This window comes from Myotis brandtii, unplaced genomic scaffold, assembly GCF_000412655.1.
Source record: "Myotis brandtii unplaced genomic scaffold, ASM41265v1 scaffold63, whole genome shotgun sequence".
Taxonomy (NCBI): domain Eukaryota; kingdom Metazoa; phylum Chordata; class Mammalia; order Chiroptera; family Vespertilionidae; genus Myotis; species Myotis brandtii.
The window spans coordinates 1300327-1318306 of NW_005370411.1; the positions used below are offsets into that span (position 1 = coordinate 1300327).

Below are 17980 nucleotides of genomic sequence, written 5' to 3' on the forward strand. Positions count from 1 at the left end.
GGTTCCTTTTCTCCACATCCTCGCCAACACATGTTGTTTGTTGATTTGTTGATGATAGCCATTCTGACAGGTGTGAGGTTGTACCTCATTGTCCTTTTGATTTGCATCTCTCTGATGATTAATGACTTTCAGCATTTTTTCATATGCTTGTTGGCCTTCTCTATGTCCACTTTGGAGAACTGTCTATTTATGTCCTTTGTCCATTTTTTGATTGGATTGTTTATTTTCCTTTTGTTAAGTTGTATGAATTCCCTATAAATTTGGGAGGTTAAACCCATATAGGATGTATCATTGGCAAATATGTTCTCCCATGCAGTGGGCTCTCTTGTTATTTTGTTGAGGGTTTCTTTTGCTGTGCAAAAGCTTTTTATTTTGATGTAGACTCATTTGTTTACTTTCTCCTTAGTTTCCATTGTCCTAGGAGATGTATCTATAAACATTGCTACGAGAAATGTCTGAGATTTTGCCGCCAATGGTTTCTTCTAAGATTTTTATGGTTTCACATCTTATATTTAAGTCTTTTATCCATTTTGAGTTTATTTTTGTGTATGGTGTAAGTTGGTGGTCTAGTTTCATTTTTTTGCATGTATCTGTCCATTTATTGAAGAGACTTTCTTGACTCCATTGTATGCTCTTGCCTCTTTTGTTAAATATTGATGGAGAGTTTAATGAGTTGGGTCGATTTGGGGGGGGTCTCTGTTCTGTTCCAAAGGTTTATATGCCTGTTCTTGTGTCAGTAGCAGGCTGTTTTGAGTACTGTGGCTTTATAGTATAATTTGATATCTGATATTGTGATTCCTCCAACTTTGTTCTTCTTTTTCAAGATTGTTGCGGCTATTCAGGGTCTTTTTTTATTCCAATTGAATTTTTGGAGAGTTTGTTCTAGGTCTGTGAAATATGGCGTTGGTATTTAAATAGGGATTGCATTGAATGTATAGATTGCTTTGGGTAGTATGGCCATTTTAATCATGTTGATTCCCACCACTTTTCTTAATATATATAAATCTAGTTTAACTTTTAAAGCTTCCATTAATATGTGAATCATGAAGGTAGAGAAAAACTCAAACCAGTATCTTCATTCAGAACCTCTGCTTTAGAGAACCACAAGTTAATATTATAAAACTAAATGGTACTGCCTCTCTTCATCTAGTTAATAAAGCACCTATAATGCTGTCTTCAGTGGGCAATAACTTTCAACAATCCGATATACCTTTTTCCATTCATTTTGAAAGATCTTGCTCAGTGTTTCCTGGACTGTACATAATCAGCACTTGCTAAATTGTAATCTCTGTATACCAACTCATGGAGAACTTGTTTTGTTTGACTTCTGTAACAAACACTTTTAATGATGTTTTTTATGTTAGAGAAGTAACTAGCTGGACAAAACCCAGTGTTGAATTGAGGGATTAGCAAAGCTTTGTGGAAGGAAGACAGAACATTAAGTATTAATCAGGAAGTGTGACATTTCCACCCATTAGAAAATCAATTTACCTGAACTGTTGGCACAAAATAATAATACCAATGTTAACACCAATACTAATGTTGATACAAAATTTAATATACATTATCAACAATCTTACTGTTATTTGTTGAGAACCTACTATGTGCCAGACATTGTACTAGGCACCTTCATCTGTTAGGTCATTTATTCCCTACAGTTATTATCTCCATCCCTCAGATAAGGAAATGAAGACTCGAAGAGGCTAACTTTCCCAAAGGTACACAGCAAATAATTAGTAGATCAGGAATTTGAACGAGGTGCACTGACTACATAGCTCTTGTTCTTTCCATACACAGTAAACAATCCCACAAAATGCTAAGATTTTTCCCAATACAGCACTGTTTCAAAAATGTGATTATAGGAAAGAGGGTACATTTTTACATTTCCAGATAGGTTTTTCTCTGAAATAACCAGACTTCATAAATGGGGTATACTAAAATCCCCAAAAGAATTTGTAGTGGGGCACAACCTATTATTTTATGTTCCACTACACATACAAGGATATAGAGTATATGCCCTCATTTATGGGAATAAGTAGCAAATTCATAGTCCATATTTTCTATTCCCCCAAGATCTTCCTGTAATGCTCAGCCACTTGAAGAACATTACTTGGAAAAAAAATAGAAACTACAACAAAATAGCAAAATCAGGAAAATATGGCAGTCACACAATTCCAGAATTACATCCTCAGGCATTTTTGTAGATTGAATTTTTCCAGTGTTGGAAAATATATGCTTTGCTTTTTCCCTTGTTATGGCAGACATTACTAATCATCACACGCTTTCCCACTGAGCCCAAATGCTACCTCAGTATTCCTCCCAAGGCAACATTTTGACAACCACGGCTAACGAATTGTAGTTGGCATGCGATATGAAATCTATTTATATCCCTGTGTTATTTCTTCACACAAATAGACTTTCCTTGAGGTTCAGTAATCTATTACGCTAGCTATAGGGACCATGCACTGGGTACTCGGAATTATGGGAGTGTTTTAAACAGTATTTTCCTACTCAGCATCTATCCCTCCTAATGTTCAAACACACCTCTCATTTTAAATTTTGTTTTGAATTTTATTCCTTTATACTTTGCACCAATTATCAGGCTTTTAGAAGAATTAAATAATATTGATAAAAAATCCTGAAGACTTTCTGAAAATAAAGAGCTGACAAAAAATAATTCACATTTCCAATTTAACACTGTGGAGAATCACATTGTTTAGAACAGTGGTCGGCAAACTCATTAGTCAACAGAGCCAAATATCAACAGTACAACGATTGAAATTTCTTTTGAGAGCCAAATTTTTTAAACTTAAACTATATAGGTAGGTACATTGTTATTAACTTAATTAGGGTACTCCTAAGGCTTAGGAAGAGCCACACTCAATGGGGCCAAAGAGCCACATGTGGCTCGCGAGCCACAGTTTGCTGACCACGGGTTTAGAACAAAAAGATATTGCCCAGAAGCACGAAATAGTCACAAGATATATGGCATGGTTCTATGGATTTTAGAATATTTGGAATAAAATTACACTTTAAATGTTAAAAAAATATCAATTCTTTCATTAACTTAACTTATGTTCAAGTTGACTGTACGGTCTAATTGTAGAAAGGGCAATGTTTTTTCTTCATTCAAAGGTTAGATAGGTAGTATATGTATCAGGATATTACTTTATGAATAAACTAAATAGTGTAAAGTGTAGTTCCTTTACATGAGAAAGAAACTCATGTAAAAGCATTGATATTGAATAAAGTAAATGCTGATTTTGTGGTTCTAGGTCTGGTAACCCTGTGCTACCTCACTCCACCTTTAACTGTCTTTTCCTCCACTCTGAAGTCTATAAAGCAGAGATAAGCAAACACTTTCACAATTCAAGAAATACACTAAGTAAAAAGCATATTCTTTAATAGACTGACTGTTACATCAATAGGCACTGTTCTAGTTAACAAAATCAAATGAGAATAGATTATTCAATATGAATCAGCCATTCTGTCACAGATCATACTTTTTTATAAAAAATATTCAAGGCTAAATCGTTTATTTTACAAATTTCTGTAATACTTTCAGCATTGTGCTAAGGCCTACAAAAAATAGAAAGATGTGAGATATGGTTCCTGCCATCAGGGACTTTTAACTTCATCTTAATTTTTTTTCCTTTCTTATGGATTTTCCCCAAGGAATTACCTGAACTGAAGCAAAAAGATACATGCTTTAAGACTGTATAATCATCTATAATAAAAGAATGTTGTTAGCAATCTAAGAGTCTAATTTTAGGGAATTAATAATTATTAAGCATTAACATAAACTATTATACACTCATTTGAATAGTCGCTATGAAGACTTGAAACATGCAAAATATTTATAAATATTTGAAATAAAGTGAATATAAAATAGAATGGACCTTCTCTGTACAGTTCTGCTAACCATATATAAATGTAAGAGCTAGGGGAAAAATGTTATGTTAGAGTAGTAAGTGGAGAAAAGCCTTTAAGCTTGTAATGAATGTAATGATTCCCTATTAAAACAAGATCTTACCTTGCAATAGTGCTTCTCAAGCACTAATCTTGAATCATTTTAATAGCTCTATTACTATTATATTTACATGTTGAATATAAAATGGAAAACTTTTGAGGATAAAAACCTTCTTGCTTTTTTAAACTTTATTTTTCAATTACAGTTTATATTCAATATTCTTTTGTATTAGTTTCAGGTGTACAGCATAGTGGTTAGAGACAATCATATACTTTACAAAGTGTCCCCCCTTCCCTGATATTTCATGTACCCACCTGCACCACACATAGTAATTATAATATTATTGACTATATTCCCTATGCTGTACTTTATATCTCTGGACTGTTTTGTGACTATGAATTTTTAGTTCTTAATGCCTTCCCCATTTTCACCCAGTCCCCCAACACCTCTCTCCTCTGGCAACTATCAGTCTATTCTCTGTATCTATGGGTCTGTTCCTATTTTGTTTGTCTGAAAAATATATTTATATACCTTCTTGCTTTTTAATGACAGTTTTGATACCTATTGATAAACTATCTAACAACTTTCTAAATTAAAAGACTAGTACTATCATCAACTCAAAGGGCTCATTACAATAAAAACTTACTTGCTGTGTCAGTACTATTGTTTTACATATTTAGATGTATTGAAAGTATATATTTATTGCACCTTGAACTGTATCATTACCTACTCTAGCCTTTTCCCTAATATAAATTGATCATAAGTTATACCTGGGATTTCCTAATGCTACCCCCTCCTCATTTATCTGAGGAAAGCAGTAGACCCTTGACCTTCTGTTCTATAATATGTGCTTTTTAAAATGTGAGCTGCAGGTTTTGCTGTGAGGACATTTCTCAGGTGGGCAGCTCGCACTAATCACACACAAAAAAGAAATTTCTAAGCACTCAGCAAATAGCAGACTGAATTTATCATTGTACATGGTTGCTAAGAAAGGGCATTTATTGTTTATTAGGTAATATTCCTGAGAATTCATGTGAGGCTGATGGTACCCAGCTCTCAAAGCCAGGAAACAGGCAGCATTTTTCAACTTCATTATAAGAAAAGCTGAGAGAAGAGTTATTGCACAGGGGCTGTGAACAATGAGGGGTCCCTGACCTTACTAAATCAATTGCCAATGCAGTCGTATAAAGGCCAAAGCGTAACTAGGTTACTCGAAATGTGTGGAGAGAAAGGGGATTATGGTATTAAAACATCCTGGTAGCAAACAGTGGATGCTTTTCAACAGAGAAATAGGCCATTTAAATCATTTAGTATACAGTATGTCCTTCCATGAGCTTTCTATACTAAGGACATGAAATTAGCAAATTACATTTCCACTCACCAATTATATGAAATTTTGAAAACTCAGGAATTAAACCAGCCTCATCTCAGGAGACAGAGAAGTGAAGTCATCCAACTATGCCTGTGCACCAAGAATGGGGTGGAGTATGAAAGGAAAGTCACTGGAATACATTCTTTCATTTTCTTCAGTTTCAACAAACTTCTTTGACAAGTAATTAAAAGATATGAAAGCCAGATTGTTTTCAAACAGGACATTAGTTTTCTAAAGGTGTGGTTTTATTTGTAGTAAGCAATAAGAGTACCCTAGACATTTTGATATTTAAATTTAGTGACGTTACTACAGCAGTATTCCCTAAAGCATATTCCTTAGAAACTGGTCAGATAATTTAGGAAGACAGTGCAGAAGCTATTCTGAATCCTCTTATGTATTCTCACTGGACATTTGAATAAGGAAGATGCTGAGAAATGCCACAACTAAAAACCCTGATTATCTCTGTTTTCCATGGAGACCTTTATTATTTTGTATTTATATATGAATTTTTATTTGGCAATACTTATTAATATAAACACCTCTAGGAAATGAAGAAATATAGCAATAATTAAAGTATTTACTGGTAGATGCTATAATAGCTTTTAATCTTTGGACATGACTAATCCTTGTTTAAGGTCAAATCATGAATTACTCTAATATTTAGAATGAAAAAGCCCACAATCAAGAAACATTGCAGTTTACAGTACAGAAGAGAATGTGGCATAGCGTCTAAAATAGGAAATATGGTCTGGCCAGCATGGCTTAGTGGTTGAACATCGACCTATGAATCAGGAGGTCACAGTTTGATCCCTGTCAGGGCACACGCCCAGGTTGAAGGCTAATCTCCAATGTGGGGCATATGGGAGGCAGCCGATCAATGATCCTCTCTCATCATTGATGTTTCTGTCTCTGTCTCTCTCTGTCTCTCCCTTTCTCCCTGAAATCAATAAAAATATGTTTTTTAAAAATAGGAAAGCCGAAACCGGTTTGGCTCAGTGGATAGAGCGTCGGCCTGCGGACTGAAAGGTCCCAGGTTCGATTCCGGTCAAGGGCATGTACCTGGGTTGCGGGCACATCCCCAGTAGGAGATGTGCAGGAGGCAGCTGGTCGATGTTTCTCTCTCATCGATGTTTCTGACTCTCTATCTCTCTCTCCCTTCCTCTCTGTAAAAAATCAATAAAATATATTTAAAAAAATAAAAAATAAATAAAAATAGGAAACATAGATTTGAGAAGCAGTAAAAAGAACACAAGTCACTGTTAAGCATAACCATATTCATGTGGACTAAAGTATAGTCACAAGATACATGCATTTAGTTTATAATAAAGAGCCAGGGTCATAACGACTGATTACCACCGAAGGCTCAACCAGACCAGAAATCAGTGCTGGGTTGCCGTGGTGACCAGCACTGACTGGGGCCGCTGCGGGTGCCCCGACCCAGCACTGACTGCCTAGGGGGCTATGGATCAGGCCCGGAGAGAGGCCTACAGAGAGAGAGGCAGGGGCTGATCCGTAGCCTCTTGGCAGCCATTGATCAGAACTTGCCTCTCTTTCTCTCCCAGCCTGGCCAACAGCTGAGCCTTCATTTCTCTCTAGGCAGTTAGGCGCAATCAGGCAGGCAGGCAGAGGGGTTAGGGGCAATCAGACAGGTAGGTAGGTGAGTGGTTAGGAGCCAGCAATCCCAGATTGTGAGAGGGGTGTCCGACGGCCAGTTGGATATCCCCTGAGGGGTGTCCGATTGGAGTGGGCGCAGGCTGGACTGAGGGAACCCCCCACTCCGTGCACCAGGCCTCTAGTTATATATAAAGAACAAAAGCCCCTGGATTAGCTTATCCTCTCTTTTTACCCCCACCCCCACCTTCAACTAGACCCCAGTTTAGAAAAAGGGAAGTCAATGTAACAATTAAAGAAAAAAAAATAAATGAATTCTAGGCCTTTAGGAGGAACTCTGTCCTGAACAGTACCAAGGGGCACCTTTCAGGGTCCTCGGGAGTCATATGTTACTACTTGTATGACCATGCATAATGTTTTTGGCTTTTATGCTCCCAGACACCCAAGTCCTGGTCATTTAAGGATAGTTTAAAAGATTTTAAGGGTAATTTTGATAGAGATTCTCTTTTGATTTTTACCTTATTCACTGACCTTAGAACCTAACTCCCACTCCTATAATTTTTAGCACTACAATACCAGGGTTACATAGCAGGCATATGCCATTCTGTTCATAGTGGAGGTATTCTTATTTCACGTGGTTTAATCATATGTGCTCATATACTATTAGTTTCTAATTAAAGCTGAAATAGTTTAAATATGAATGTAAAAAACATTATAATGAAATATTCCAAATGTGACTATGGCTCTAGTTAGTCTCCATAGATTCTTTCATTCTTTAATTTTATAAATAACTAAAAGCAAAGTAAATGAAAGTTGGATTAACCTTCAATCCTATATAATAAAAGAGAAACATGTAAATTGACCGTCCCTTCGCTAAGCTCATCAGCCAATCAGGGTGAATATGCAAATTAACCCACCAAAGATGGTGGGTTAATTTGCATACACAGGCGCCAGGTGGAGAGAAGAAGTGGGAGAGCCGGCAGTTTGGGGGGACATGGCTCACTCGGTTGCTTCCAGTGCAGGGAGCACCAGGAATTCTGGGAATAGTAGTTCTGATGGCAGCCCCAGGTCCAGAATCAGAAGCCCAGAGCGCGGGGAGCACCAGGAATGCTGGAAATCGTAGTTCTGGTGGCAGACGGATCTCCTAGACACTAGAGCAGCGGTTCTCAACCTGTGGGTCGTGACCCCTTTGGGGGTCAAGCGACCCTTTCACAGGGGTGGCCTAAGACCATCAGAAAACACATATATAATTACATATTGTTTTTGTGATTAATTGCTATGCTTTAATTATGTTCAAATTGTAACAATGAAATTGGGGGTCACCACAACATGAGGAACTGTATTAAAGGGTCGCGGCATTAGGAAGGTTGAGAACCACTGCACTAGAGCAAAGTGAGCCTGGAGCAAGTTACTATTGCAGTGCGGGATGGAGGTAAAGCAAAGATGAGAGACATAAGTAAAATCAGAGTGTCTAGGAAAAATTAAAGGGAAGATATCCTAAAACTTCCAGGAAATCTCCACCAATGAAGCAAAGAAAAAAAAAATGCCTCTATTATTCTGTGAGCAACAAACCAAACTGGGTTGGGGGTCTCAGACAATTCGTTCATATGATTGCAAAGACAGACAGAAACTCCAGATTGCAGAGGGCTCCCAGATTGGAGAGGGTGCCGGTTGGGCTGAGGGAACCCCCCTCACCCCCATCCCCATGCATGAATCTTCGTGCACCAGGCCCCTGGTATTCTAATAAAAATAATTCAGAGGTTCACTTCTAATGGGAAAGGCTTGTATTACTTAGAAATTATTGATTTTACTCAAACACCAATCATTAAAAAATTGTTACTGCTTTATTATGTAATACTAGTGGCCCAGTGCATGAAGTTCATGCACGGGGGGTGGGAGGAGGGGTTGTCCCTCAGCCGGGCCTGCACCTTCTCCAATCTGGGACCTCTCGGGGGATGTCTGACTGCCGGCAGTCAGACATCCCTCTCACAATCCAGGACCACTGGCTCCTAACCACTCGCCTGCCTGATTACCCCTAACCGCTTCTGCCTGCCAGCCTGATCACCCCCTAACCACTTCCTGCCAGCCCGATCTCCCCCAACTGCCCTCCCCTGCTGGCCCGATCACTCCCAACTGCCCACCCCTGCTGGTCCAGTCTCCTCCATCTGCCCTCCCCTGCCAGCTTAGTCGCCCACAACTGCCGTCCCCTGCTGGCCCGATTGCCCGCAACTGCTCTCCCCTGCCGGCTCGATCATCCCCAACTACCCTCCCCTACCAGCCCAATTGCCCCCAGCTGCCCTCCCCTGCTGCGACCCACCTCCTCCACGCGAGGCAGCAGAGATGCCGGGACCACCCTCCTCCGCACCACGCGGAGCCACGGGACCCCCAGGCCTCATTGCACAGAGCAGCCACCAGGCCCCACCTCCGCTGTGTGCACAGCATCTTGTGGCAGCCATCTGTGGCAATGTCTCGCACAAGGGCCACCTAGGCTTTTATTAGTATAGATAGATTCTAGACCTAATAATTTTTAAAATTATATATTTACTAGAGGTCCGGTGCACAAAATTCATGCACGGGGGCGGGGGGCGGGGGGAGTGTGTGTGTCCCTCAGCCAGCCTGCACCCTCTCCAATCTGGGATCCTGGTGGGATCAGGCCTAAACGGGCAGTTGGATATCCCTCTCACAATCCAGGACTCCTGGCTCCCAACTACTCGCCTGCCTGCCTGCCTGATTGCCCCTAACTGCTTCTGCCTGCCAGCCTGATCACCCCCTAACCACTCCCTTGCCAGCCTGGTCCCCCCCAACTGCCCTCCCCTGCTGGCCTGGTCACCCCTAACTGCTCTTCCCTTCAGGCCTGGTTCCCTCCAACTGCCCTCCCCTTCAGGGCTGGTCCCCCCCCCAACTGCCCTCCCCTGCTGGCCTAATAGCCCACAACTGCCCTCCCCTAACAGCCATCTTGTGGTGTCCATCTTGTGTGTTGGAGTGATGGTCAATTTGCATATTACTCTTTTATTAGATAAGATTACCCTAAAGAGTTAATAACATGCTTGTTACTATAAAAGCACTTTTACTATCATGTATTTTTTAAAACTACACAAAATATTGTTAACACTAATTTTCATGTTATTTGGTAAGGAGAATAATATAGTTTATTGTCATAATGGCTTAAATACATAATTCTGAGTTACTTTTATTATAATTTCTAAAGTAAATTCCATTTTATTCTCTCTGTTTGACTGTAACTTATATAAAAGTAATTTGTGTATATACTATATGTGTATTTACATACATATATGACATACATATGTGTTTATGTATATATACACACACTTCCCCTAGCCTTCCCAAATAATACCTTTACATTATTTTTATATTAAAACTATAAGACTACTCCCAACTGCAATGCCCTGTGCATCAGATGTGAGAAACAAAAATACAAATTTCTGTATCACTTAATTTAAAACTCATCAGTGCTGGATTCCTTTTTCTTGTTAACCCAACCTTGCATTGATTTTGCTTAATTTTGTGCTTTATTAATGTCTGTGCTTTGGACTATATTATCCTATGCTTGATGTATATAAATCTCATTCATGCAATTGACAGCAGAGATTACTTTTTAATAAATAATATATTATTATTGAATGAGAACAAATAAATGGAAGCTCAATCAATGAATTCACCATGGAAAAACAGAAGGGATTACCATAGCAAATGTGAAAAAGGCAAAAGAGCATTTTTTGGATTCAGTGGCAGATAAGAAAGTGTAAGAGTAAACAGCAGCCTGTGGCTAGTTATTCTCCTTGTGGATATTCCCCAAATTTGAAAACATAATTTTATGCAAGAAGTTGTAAGATGTGAGTTTTCTCATGATATACCAAGTATAAGACCCAGTAGTGTCAAAAAGCAGAAAAAGACAAAACAAAAAACAACAACAAAAAAAACCTGACAAGAGAAACTGAACAGGTAAAAGTGGTTGATGGAATATGATGGAAATTAGAGATTTTTTAAATGGAGGGTGGAAACATCTATAATAATAAAAGTGTAATATGCTAATTAGACCAGACGTCATTCCAGACGAAGCCGGGACCAGAGGGAAGCCCAGGTCCGGGTGCCAGAGGGAAGCCAGTGCCTGCAGCCGGGGGAAGGAAGGCCTACTCTTGCATGAATTTTGTGCATCAGGCCTCTAGTCTATACTAATAAAAGCCTAGATGGCCCTCGTGCATGACGTCGTCACAAGATGGCCACCACAAGATGGCCGCCACAAGATGGCTGTGTGCACAGTGGAGGCGGAGCCCAGTGGCCGCTCTGCACAATGAGGCCTGGGGGTCCAGTGGCTCCGCGCAGCGTGGAGGCCAGTCCCAGTGGAGGAGGTGGGTTGTGGGAGGAGAGGGCAGTTGTGGGCAATCAGTCCAGCAGGGGAGGGCAGTTGGGGGCGATCAGGCTGGCAGGGGAGGGCAGTTGGGGGTGATTGGGCCAGCAGGGGAGCTGTTAGGCATCAATCAGGCTGGCAAGGGTGCAGTTAGGAGGCAATCAGGCTGGCAGGCAGAAGCGGTTAGGGGCAATCAGGCAGGCGGGCAGGTGAGCGGTTGGGAGCCAGGAGTCCTGGATTGTGTGAGGGATGTCCGACTGCTGGACATTCTCCGAGGGGTCCCAGATTGGAGAGGGTGCAGGCCAGGCTGAGGGACATCCTTCTCCCCTGTGCACGAATTTCATGCACCGGGCCACTAGTTAGATATAAAATTACTGTAAAAGAAAAAAGAAAGTTGGCTAATTTTTGCTTTATCTGGCTTTAAATGGTCTCCATGGTTTCTTTTCCTTGTAGAATGCCGGAGTCGCCTGGAGAAGTTCCTGAATATCCTCTGTTTGTCACAGTGGGTGACTGGCTGGATTCTATAAAAATGGGGCAATATAAGAATAACTTCATGGCTGCAGGGTTTACGACTTTTGACCTGATTTCAAGAATGAGCATCGAGTAAGTGGTATAAGGGTTATTACTGGGTTTAGATGCTCCACCCAGGGGATTATAAATTCAAGTAGTGTATCAAGAAACCATGGTTAAACTACCTTTCCTAAGGCTCCTATAGCATTCCCACATCTTTCCCCACCATTTCCAAATACTGTTCTAGTGGAAGTTGGACATTACACTTTTAACTACTATTCTTTAAAAGAATATATTTTATTCAAATCGCTATTTAAAATTTTATAATAATTTCTAAAATGAATATTAGGCTTGTTCACATCATAGACTTTACATCAACATGGTTTTACTCTGGTAAGTTATTTATTACTCATATATGCTCATCTTATAGACTAGTAGTCACTTCCTGTTACTTCATCAAATGTAATAATTGTAATAATACAATATTATCATGTCATTTCAGATTTCCTTCTCTATAGTATTATGTCCAGTCATTTTCCCACTGTCTCAAAGATTTTCTTTTGCCTGTGTGCAATAAAAGTGCTCAAGATGTGCTTAAAAGGTTAGATACTAAAACTAGTAAGTTGAACCATATGAAATTGCCATTGTTTTAAAATAATAATGACAATTTCATATGATTCAGCATAATACAATGGCATTCTTTTTCAAATTATTGAAAGATCTGAGAACTCAAATGGAGTCCACACTATACATTCTGCCCTACATACTATTTTTCTAACACTGTTGAAAATTTATACAATTACCTAAATTATATAATGTTTAGGGCTATGACATGTCTGAATATTACATTAGTGCCTGAATTTGAAATTTTCCTTAAATTTGAGGTTAACTTGATGTATTTACTAGCACCAGGGAGAAGAAAAAAGTAACAAACTCTTAATGTTCATTTATATGTCTTCTTAAACTTTTATTTTACCAGTTATACAATTTTTGGCAAATTTATAAAGCAAATCAGACATGTTACATATTTGCCATATCTCAATGTTTATTTCCTCTCTCTCATACTTAGGTCTTGGATATTCCCCAAATTTGAAAACACAATTTTATGCGAGAGAAAAAAGTAAAGAGGAGTTGGCAAGATCTCAGATCTAAATGTTCATATTCTCTATTCTCTATCCCCCTCTTTCCCTGCCTCCTCTCTCTTTCTCTCCCTCTCTCTCTCTCTCTTTTTCTCTCTCAGTGACATTAGAGGAATTGGAGTCATACTCATTGGACACCAGAGACGAATAGTCAGCAGTATACAGACGTTACGTTTACACATGATGCACATACAGGAGAAAGGATTTCATGTATGAAAGGACTACAAGCACCGGTGTTTTGTGCCTCAGCATTTCTATAATGAAAGGTATCCTCTCCACTACCCGCTCTTCTGAATCTCCAAACATCACTTTACAAACTGCTGTCCCCTGCTCAGACTACGGGGCACACACTCTTGTTTATGCTTCCAACCTGGATTTTTAAATCATGCTTCATAGCTCCTCTCTGAATAACCTGCAAATAAAACCCTGGCCCACTGCAGATATCACTACACAATGGTAAATAACTCAGCATGGATGTGTAACTTTGTATAACAGCATTTGGGAAGTGTTCAGGGACTTAACACAGGAATTTGCCCAGATGTAACTTCCTTAATGATGTATTTAGAGTTTGATGGTAGATGAAAAAGAAATAGTTGACCTTATTTTCATGGTTTGTGATCAAGTAGCTTCCAAATTGACATGCATATTTATTTGTTAGATAATTATATTTAACTCTATGGGTCGTATTGTTATTTTATTTTATAATGGTCTAATTGTTGATGCCTAATGTTAGATTTACAGAAATGAGCAATGGTTTTATGTAGTGAATTCTTGTCAGGTGTGACTATGGTGAGAAGGGGGTTATCGGGGAGGGAAAGGGAAAAACATACTGTGCTTTCAGATCTTCTAAGGCTGGGTTTGTCTATTTTTTTAAAAAGTGTCCTACGTATTTCATAGTAGGTGGTAGTTTAGAGGCTTTCCCCCTCTAATTTTTTACTAACTGCAGTACTATAGTACATTTCTCTACTACCTTATAAAGATCACCTCTAGAAAGACCATGACAGAGTCCTATGCTCTAAAGGCTTTCACAGAGTGAAGTATAGAATAAAACATGACTATTTCCTTGGCTCTTCTTCACAAGTTTCCAAAAATAATTATTCTCAGTAGAATTCCTTGAAATAAAAGCTCTAAGATTATAGCCTTGGATTTAATGTTAAAATGTTAATTTAATTTAAACAGCATTTAATAATAGTTGTCTGGTGGCAAAAGAAAATAAACACATGTAGCTGACCATTTGATATTAGTGCATTTTGCAAGCTTAAGAATTGTGGTTTTGTTCATAAAAATAAGTTACATGAACATGCTGAGCTGTTTTCCAAACCTTCCAAGAGACAGGTATGCCATTGCATACTCCAAAGAGAGCATAAACTGATCTAACACATGAACATACATAAATATTGTGTCAACCTGGGTTCATAATACAATAACATAAAAACATGAAACAGCTAAGGTATGCTGTTGTCATAATCTTCTTGGAGGCTGTCAAAAAGACAAGTACATTTTTTAGTGAATTATGCTGAGTCAGCTTAATTGAACAAATTCAATTATAAAATCAGCTGTTCTTTGTGAAACTAAAAAAAAAAAAAAAATGACTGTTGTGCTAGGTATAAGAGTAGGGAGAATGTGTTAAGGAAGAAAAACCAAAAGGCCAGGTTGTCTAAAGATGCTAATGTAATAAATCAGTGTTTATTTGATCACATAGATAAAGGTGCCTACCCACATTCTCAGATTCCTACCTAAATCACATTTTTTGGTGACAGTAGCTTTCTTGCTATTAAAGGAGATTCACTTTTTTTGTTTATCTTTTTTCAGATTTGTTGATTGTCCCATTAGACTACACTTTTCCACATATTTATTTTCTTAATGATTTATCTCCTGATTTTTGCCTACCACAGCTTAATTTGTCTCATTTCAAAAAAAAATGTATAGAGCTAAAAGGAAGAGTCTTTAAAATACTCCTTGAAGTATACTAAAAAGGAAAAAAGTAGGAAATCCATCACTTTTTAAGTAAGTGTATCAGAAATAGCTAGCAGCATTTTCCAGCCATCACCCGCATGGTCACACATCACTCACAAACTATCTGCAGTTTGCTTGATACATTAACACAAATATGAGTACATTTAGAGGAAATATAAAATATCCACATTTACCTGTCTTCAAATATATATTAAATAATAACATAAATAACAGATGTAAAACAGATTAAATTTATTAACCATATATATTTATTTTTATAATACAATAAAAAAGGTATTTAGAAAAATAAGGAATAGAATAATTATGGTCTTCCATAGGACTCTGTCAGCAACATCTGTATACTTTGATGAAATGTTTAAATTTCTTTAGGAAGAGCATTCAGTGTTTGCCACATTGAAGTTCTCTGTTAAGAAATTTTTTTCTTAAAAAAGTCTGATTCTATCCATATCTGGTTAATCTATACTTTTTTTCTTCCCTAACATCCTTATCTAGTTTTATAAACTGTCTTTCACTTTGTCTCTTACCCCAAATCCTCTTTAAAATTACATTTACATTTTTCAGAACTATAAGCATGATAATCCTAAGAGTGTAATTTTGAACCTCATTATGGTCAGAGCAAGGTTGAAATATGTGTGCAATATTAAACTGAAACATTAAAAATAAAGCTATTTCTTTACCGCCTATCAATCACAGAGTCCATGATCCCAAGGGAATGATAATATGCAGGAATGTTAATAGTTAAGTTGTCAAATATGTTTAAAAATTTTACATGAAACATTTTGAGATTTACTAGTGTACATATTCAGTAATTAAAACTTTAATATGCATAAGCATAGCACTTAATTATAGGAAGAAAATGAGTAACTTCCATAAATCACAAGCCTTCAGGAAAAATCTTTGATAACTAAAATATGCATATATATTCATGTACCTGCATTATTTTAAATTTTCTTATCTATACTACTGAGAGTCTTTTTGGATTTTGACAATCAGACAGATGAAGAAACTATTTTCATCTTATATTCTGGGTGGTCAATTTCCAGTCTGTAGTCAACTCATTTTCTCATATTATAAGGCATATGCACAATCGAGGAGATTAGGTACATAAATCATCAAATTTAAAAAGTCAGGAATTGCAAAGCTCTTAGCTTAACCAGAATCAATAATTATAGCTCTTTTGCGCTGTTATAACTGTTGATAAGTAAGTTATGCATGCCATAATCAAGATGATTTCTCTTATTTCACTCTGTCCTATCCTTCAAAAATCCATTCAGCTATCACGTAAATAAAGCAGACTTCCAGCTTCAGCTTTAGGGCCTCAGTTCATGAATGGAAAACAAATCCAAATCCAATCCTTGAAAAGCAGTCTTTATAGAAAGTCTTCTGAAGGGTGACTTTTTTCCTTAAAATTCCATTTTTATTTCTTTCCCTACCCAATTTCTACTCTGTAAAGCAGTCAGTTAAATCTCTTATCGCAAAAGGTTCATGAATACTAGGTATCTTTTTTCTATTCCTTTATTAATTTTTCCAAACCTTCCTTTCTCAGTCCCCTCTGTTCTCTCTTTATTCCTCCATCCCATCTCTTTTCGTTTCTCAGCTCCTACCACTCCCCCTTACCCTTATCAGCAAAAGAAAGGTAGCACAGCAAGTCCAAAAAGACCTTATATGTCTCCATAAAAGATGCTGAGGGTGGAGGGAAGAAGAAATGTTGCAAATATCATACTTTAATATTTTGGGTCCTACCACATAAATGGGAGCATTTATAGTCACAAAACATCTGAGTTCTGGATTTTCATTAACTGGAAATTAAGTGTTTTGGAAAGTAATTTCAAAAATGGATGATGATGATCCTTTTCTATAGCTTTAGCTAAGGCAATTTATTATTAATTTAAAAGAATCAAAAACTCTTATTATCATCTCACAGTTAGTGATATATTCATGGCCATATTTTCTGTTCATGTGTATGCAGACTCACTACCTCAAAGGTGTTACTAATTAGGAAACATCAGACACTTTTTAAAAACAATTCTTGAGTAATCTTTTGCCTAAGCCAATTCACTAATCTTAGTAAATGTAAGAATAAGTATGAACCTGCAATGGTTGCATAAAATTCTTTCATATATGATAGATTTAACAAGGGAAAGAGATGATTACTCATGATATATCTAACATATTACTAGGTGAAATAAAGAAACATAAAAATCTTCATTGCAGAAAAATAAATACTCCATCTTTTTCTTACTGTTCCCTTAAAAAAATATATTAGGTATTTAAAAGATTTCTTAGCATGAAAAAAATACTATTTTATGTTATCAGGGGATGACATAATATTCGTGTCTTCTGGGGGGAAAAGATCCAGGTCATCAAAATGTAGTTCTAATTACCTTTCTTCTACAAATAATTAAATTCAAATGAATGATAGATTTATATAAAATGTCTTTAAAAGGACATTTACATCTTGATTGAAAGCCTTGGGTTCTTTATTTTTAATTCAAAAGAGGATTTTTGTTCAGTTGGCATTTGCTTTTATAGGATTTTAGAATAGATTTGAAAGTCTACCTTTAGCTTATCATTGTTGATTCAAAATTACTGTATTTAAAAATGAAAGAAAATATTAAAAGAAAGATTTTCCATTACTAAGGATAGTAAAGCACTAGTAAAAGGAAACACTCTTTTAAAAAATAATCTGGCAAATACAAAGTTTTGTGTTCTCAATGATGCCAAATCCCCTGCATTTTATTATGTTTGCACTTTCCCATTGAAAGTAAAGTTCTTTTTAAACAAAACCAAGGAAGGTTCTTGCTTGAATTTCAGCACTGGTTAATCAGAATATTAAATCTCTAAGAGAACTTTTAATTAAGAGAACTTTATATATGTTTCATTTAAAAGAAAATATCTTAAAGAATTCCACCACCTTTAAAGGAGTACATGACAGATGAGGATGAAAAATAGCTCTTAAATGTAAAGATGTGGTTTCTACTTTAGGTTAGAAAATAAAGTACAGATTAAGAGCACTATTTCCTGGGAGCTGT

At 37.3% G+C, this 17980-nt stretch overlaps 1 protein-coding gene across 1 annotated transcript in view; it reads left to right on the plus strand.

Moving 5' to 3' along the window:
• Positions 1–15109, plus strand: part of LOC102255541 (ephrin type-A receptor 6) — a 994071-nt gene extending 978962 nt beyond the window's left edge. The window contains exons 18-19 of the mRNA XM_014528319.1: positions 11776–11925; positions 13073–15109. Of these exons, the coding sequence (XP_014383805.1) occupies positions 11776–11925; positions 13073–13187 (265 nt within the window). The 3' untranslated portion in view covers positions 13188–15109. The remainder of the gene's footprint in view (positions 1–11775; positions 11926–13072) is intronic.
• The last annotated feature ends 2871 nt before the right edge of the window (positions 15110–17980 follow it).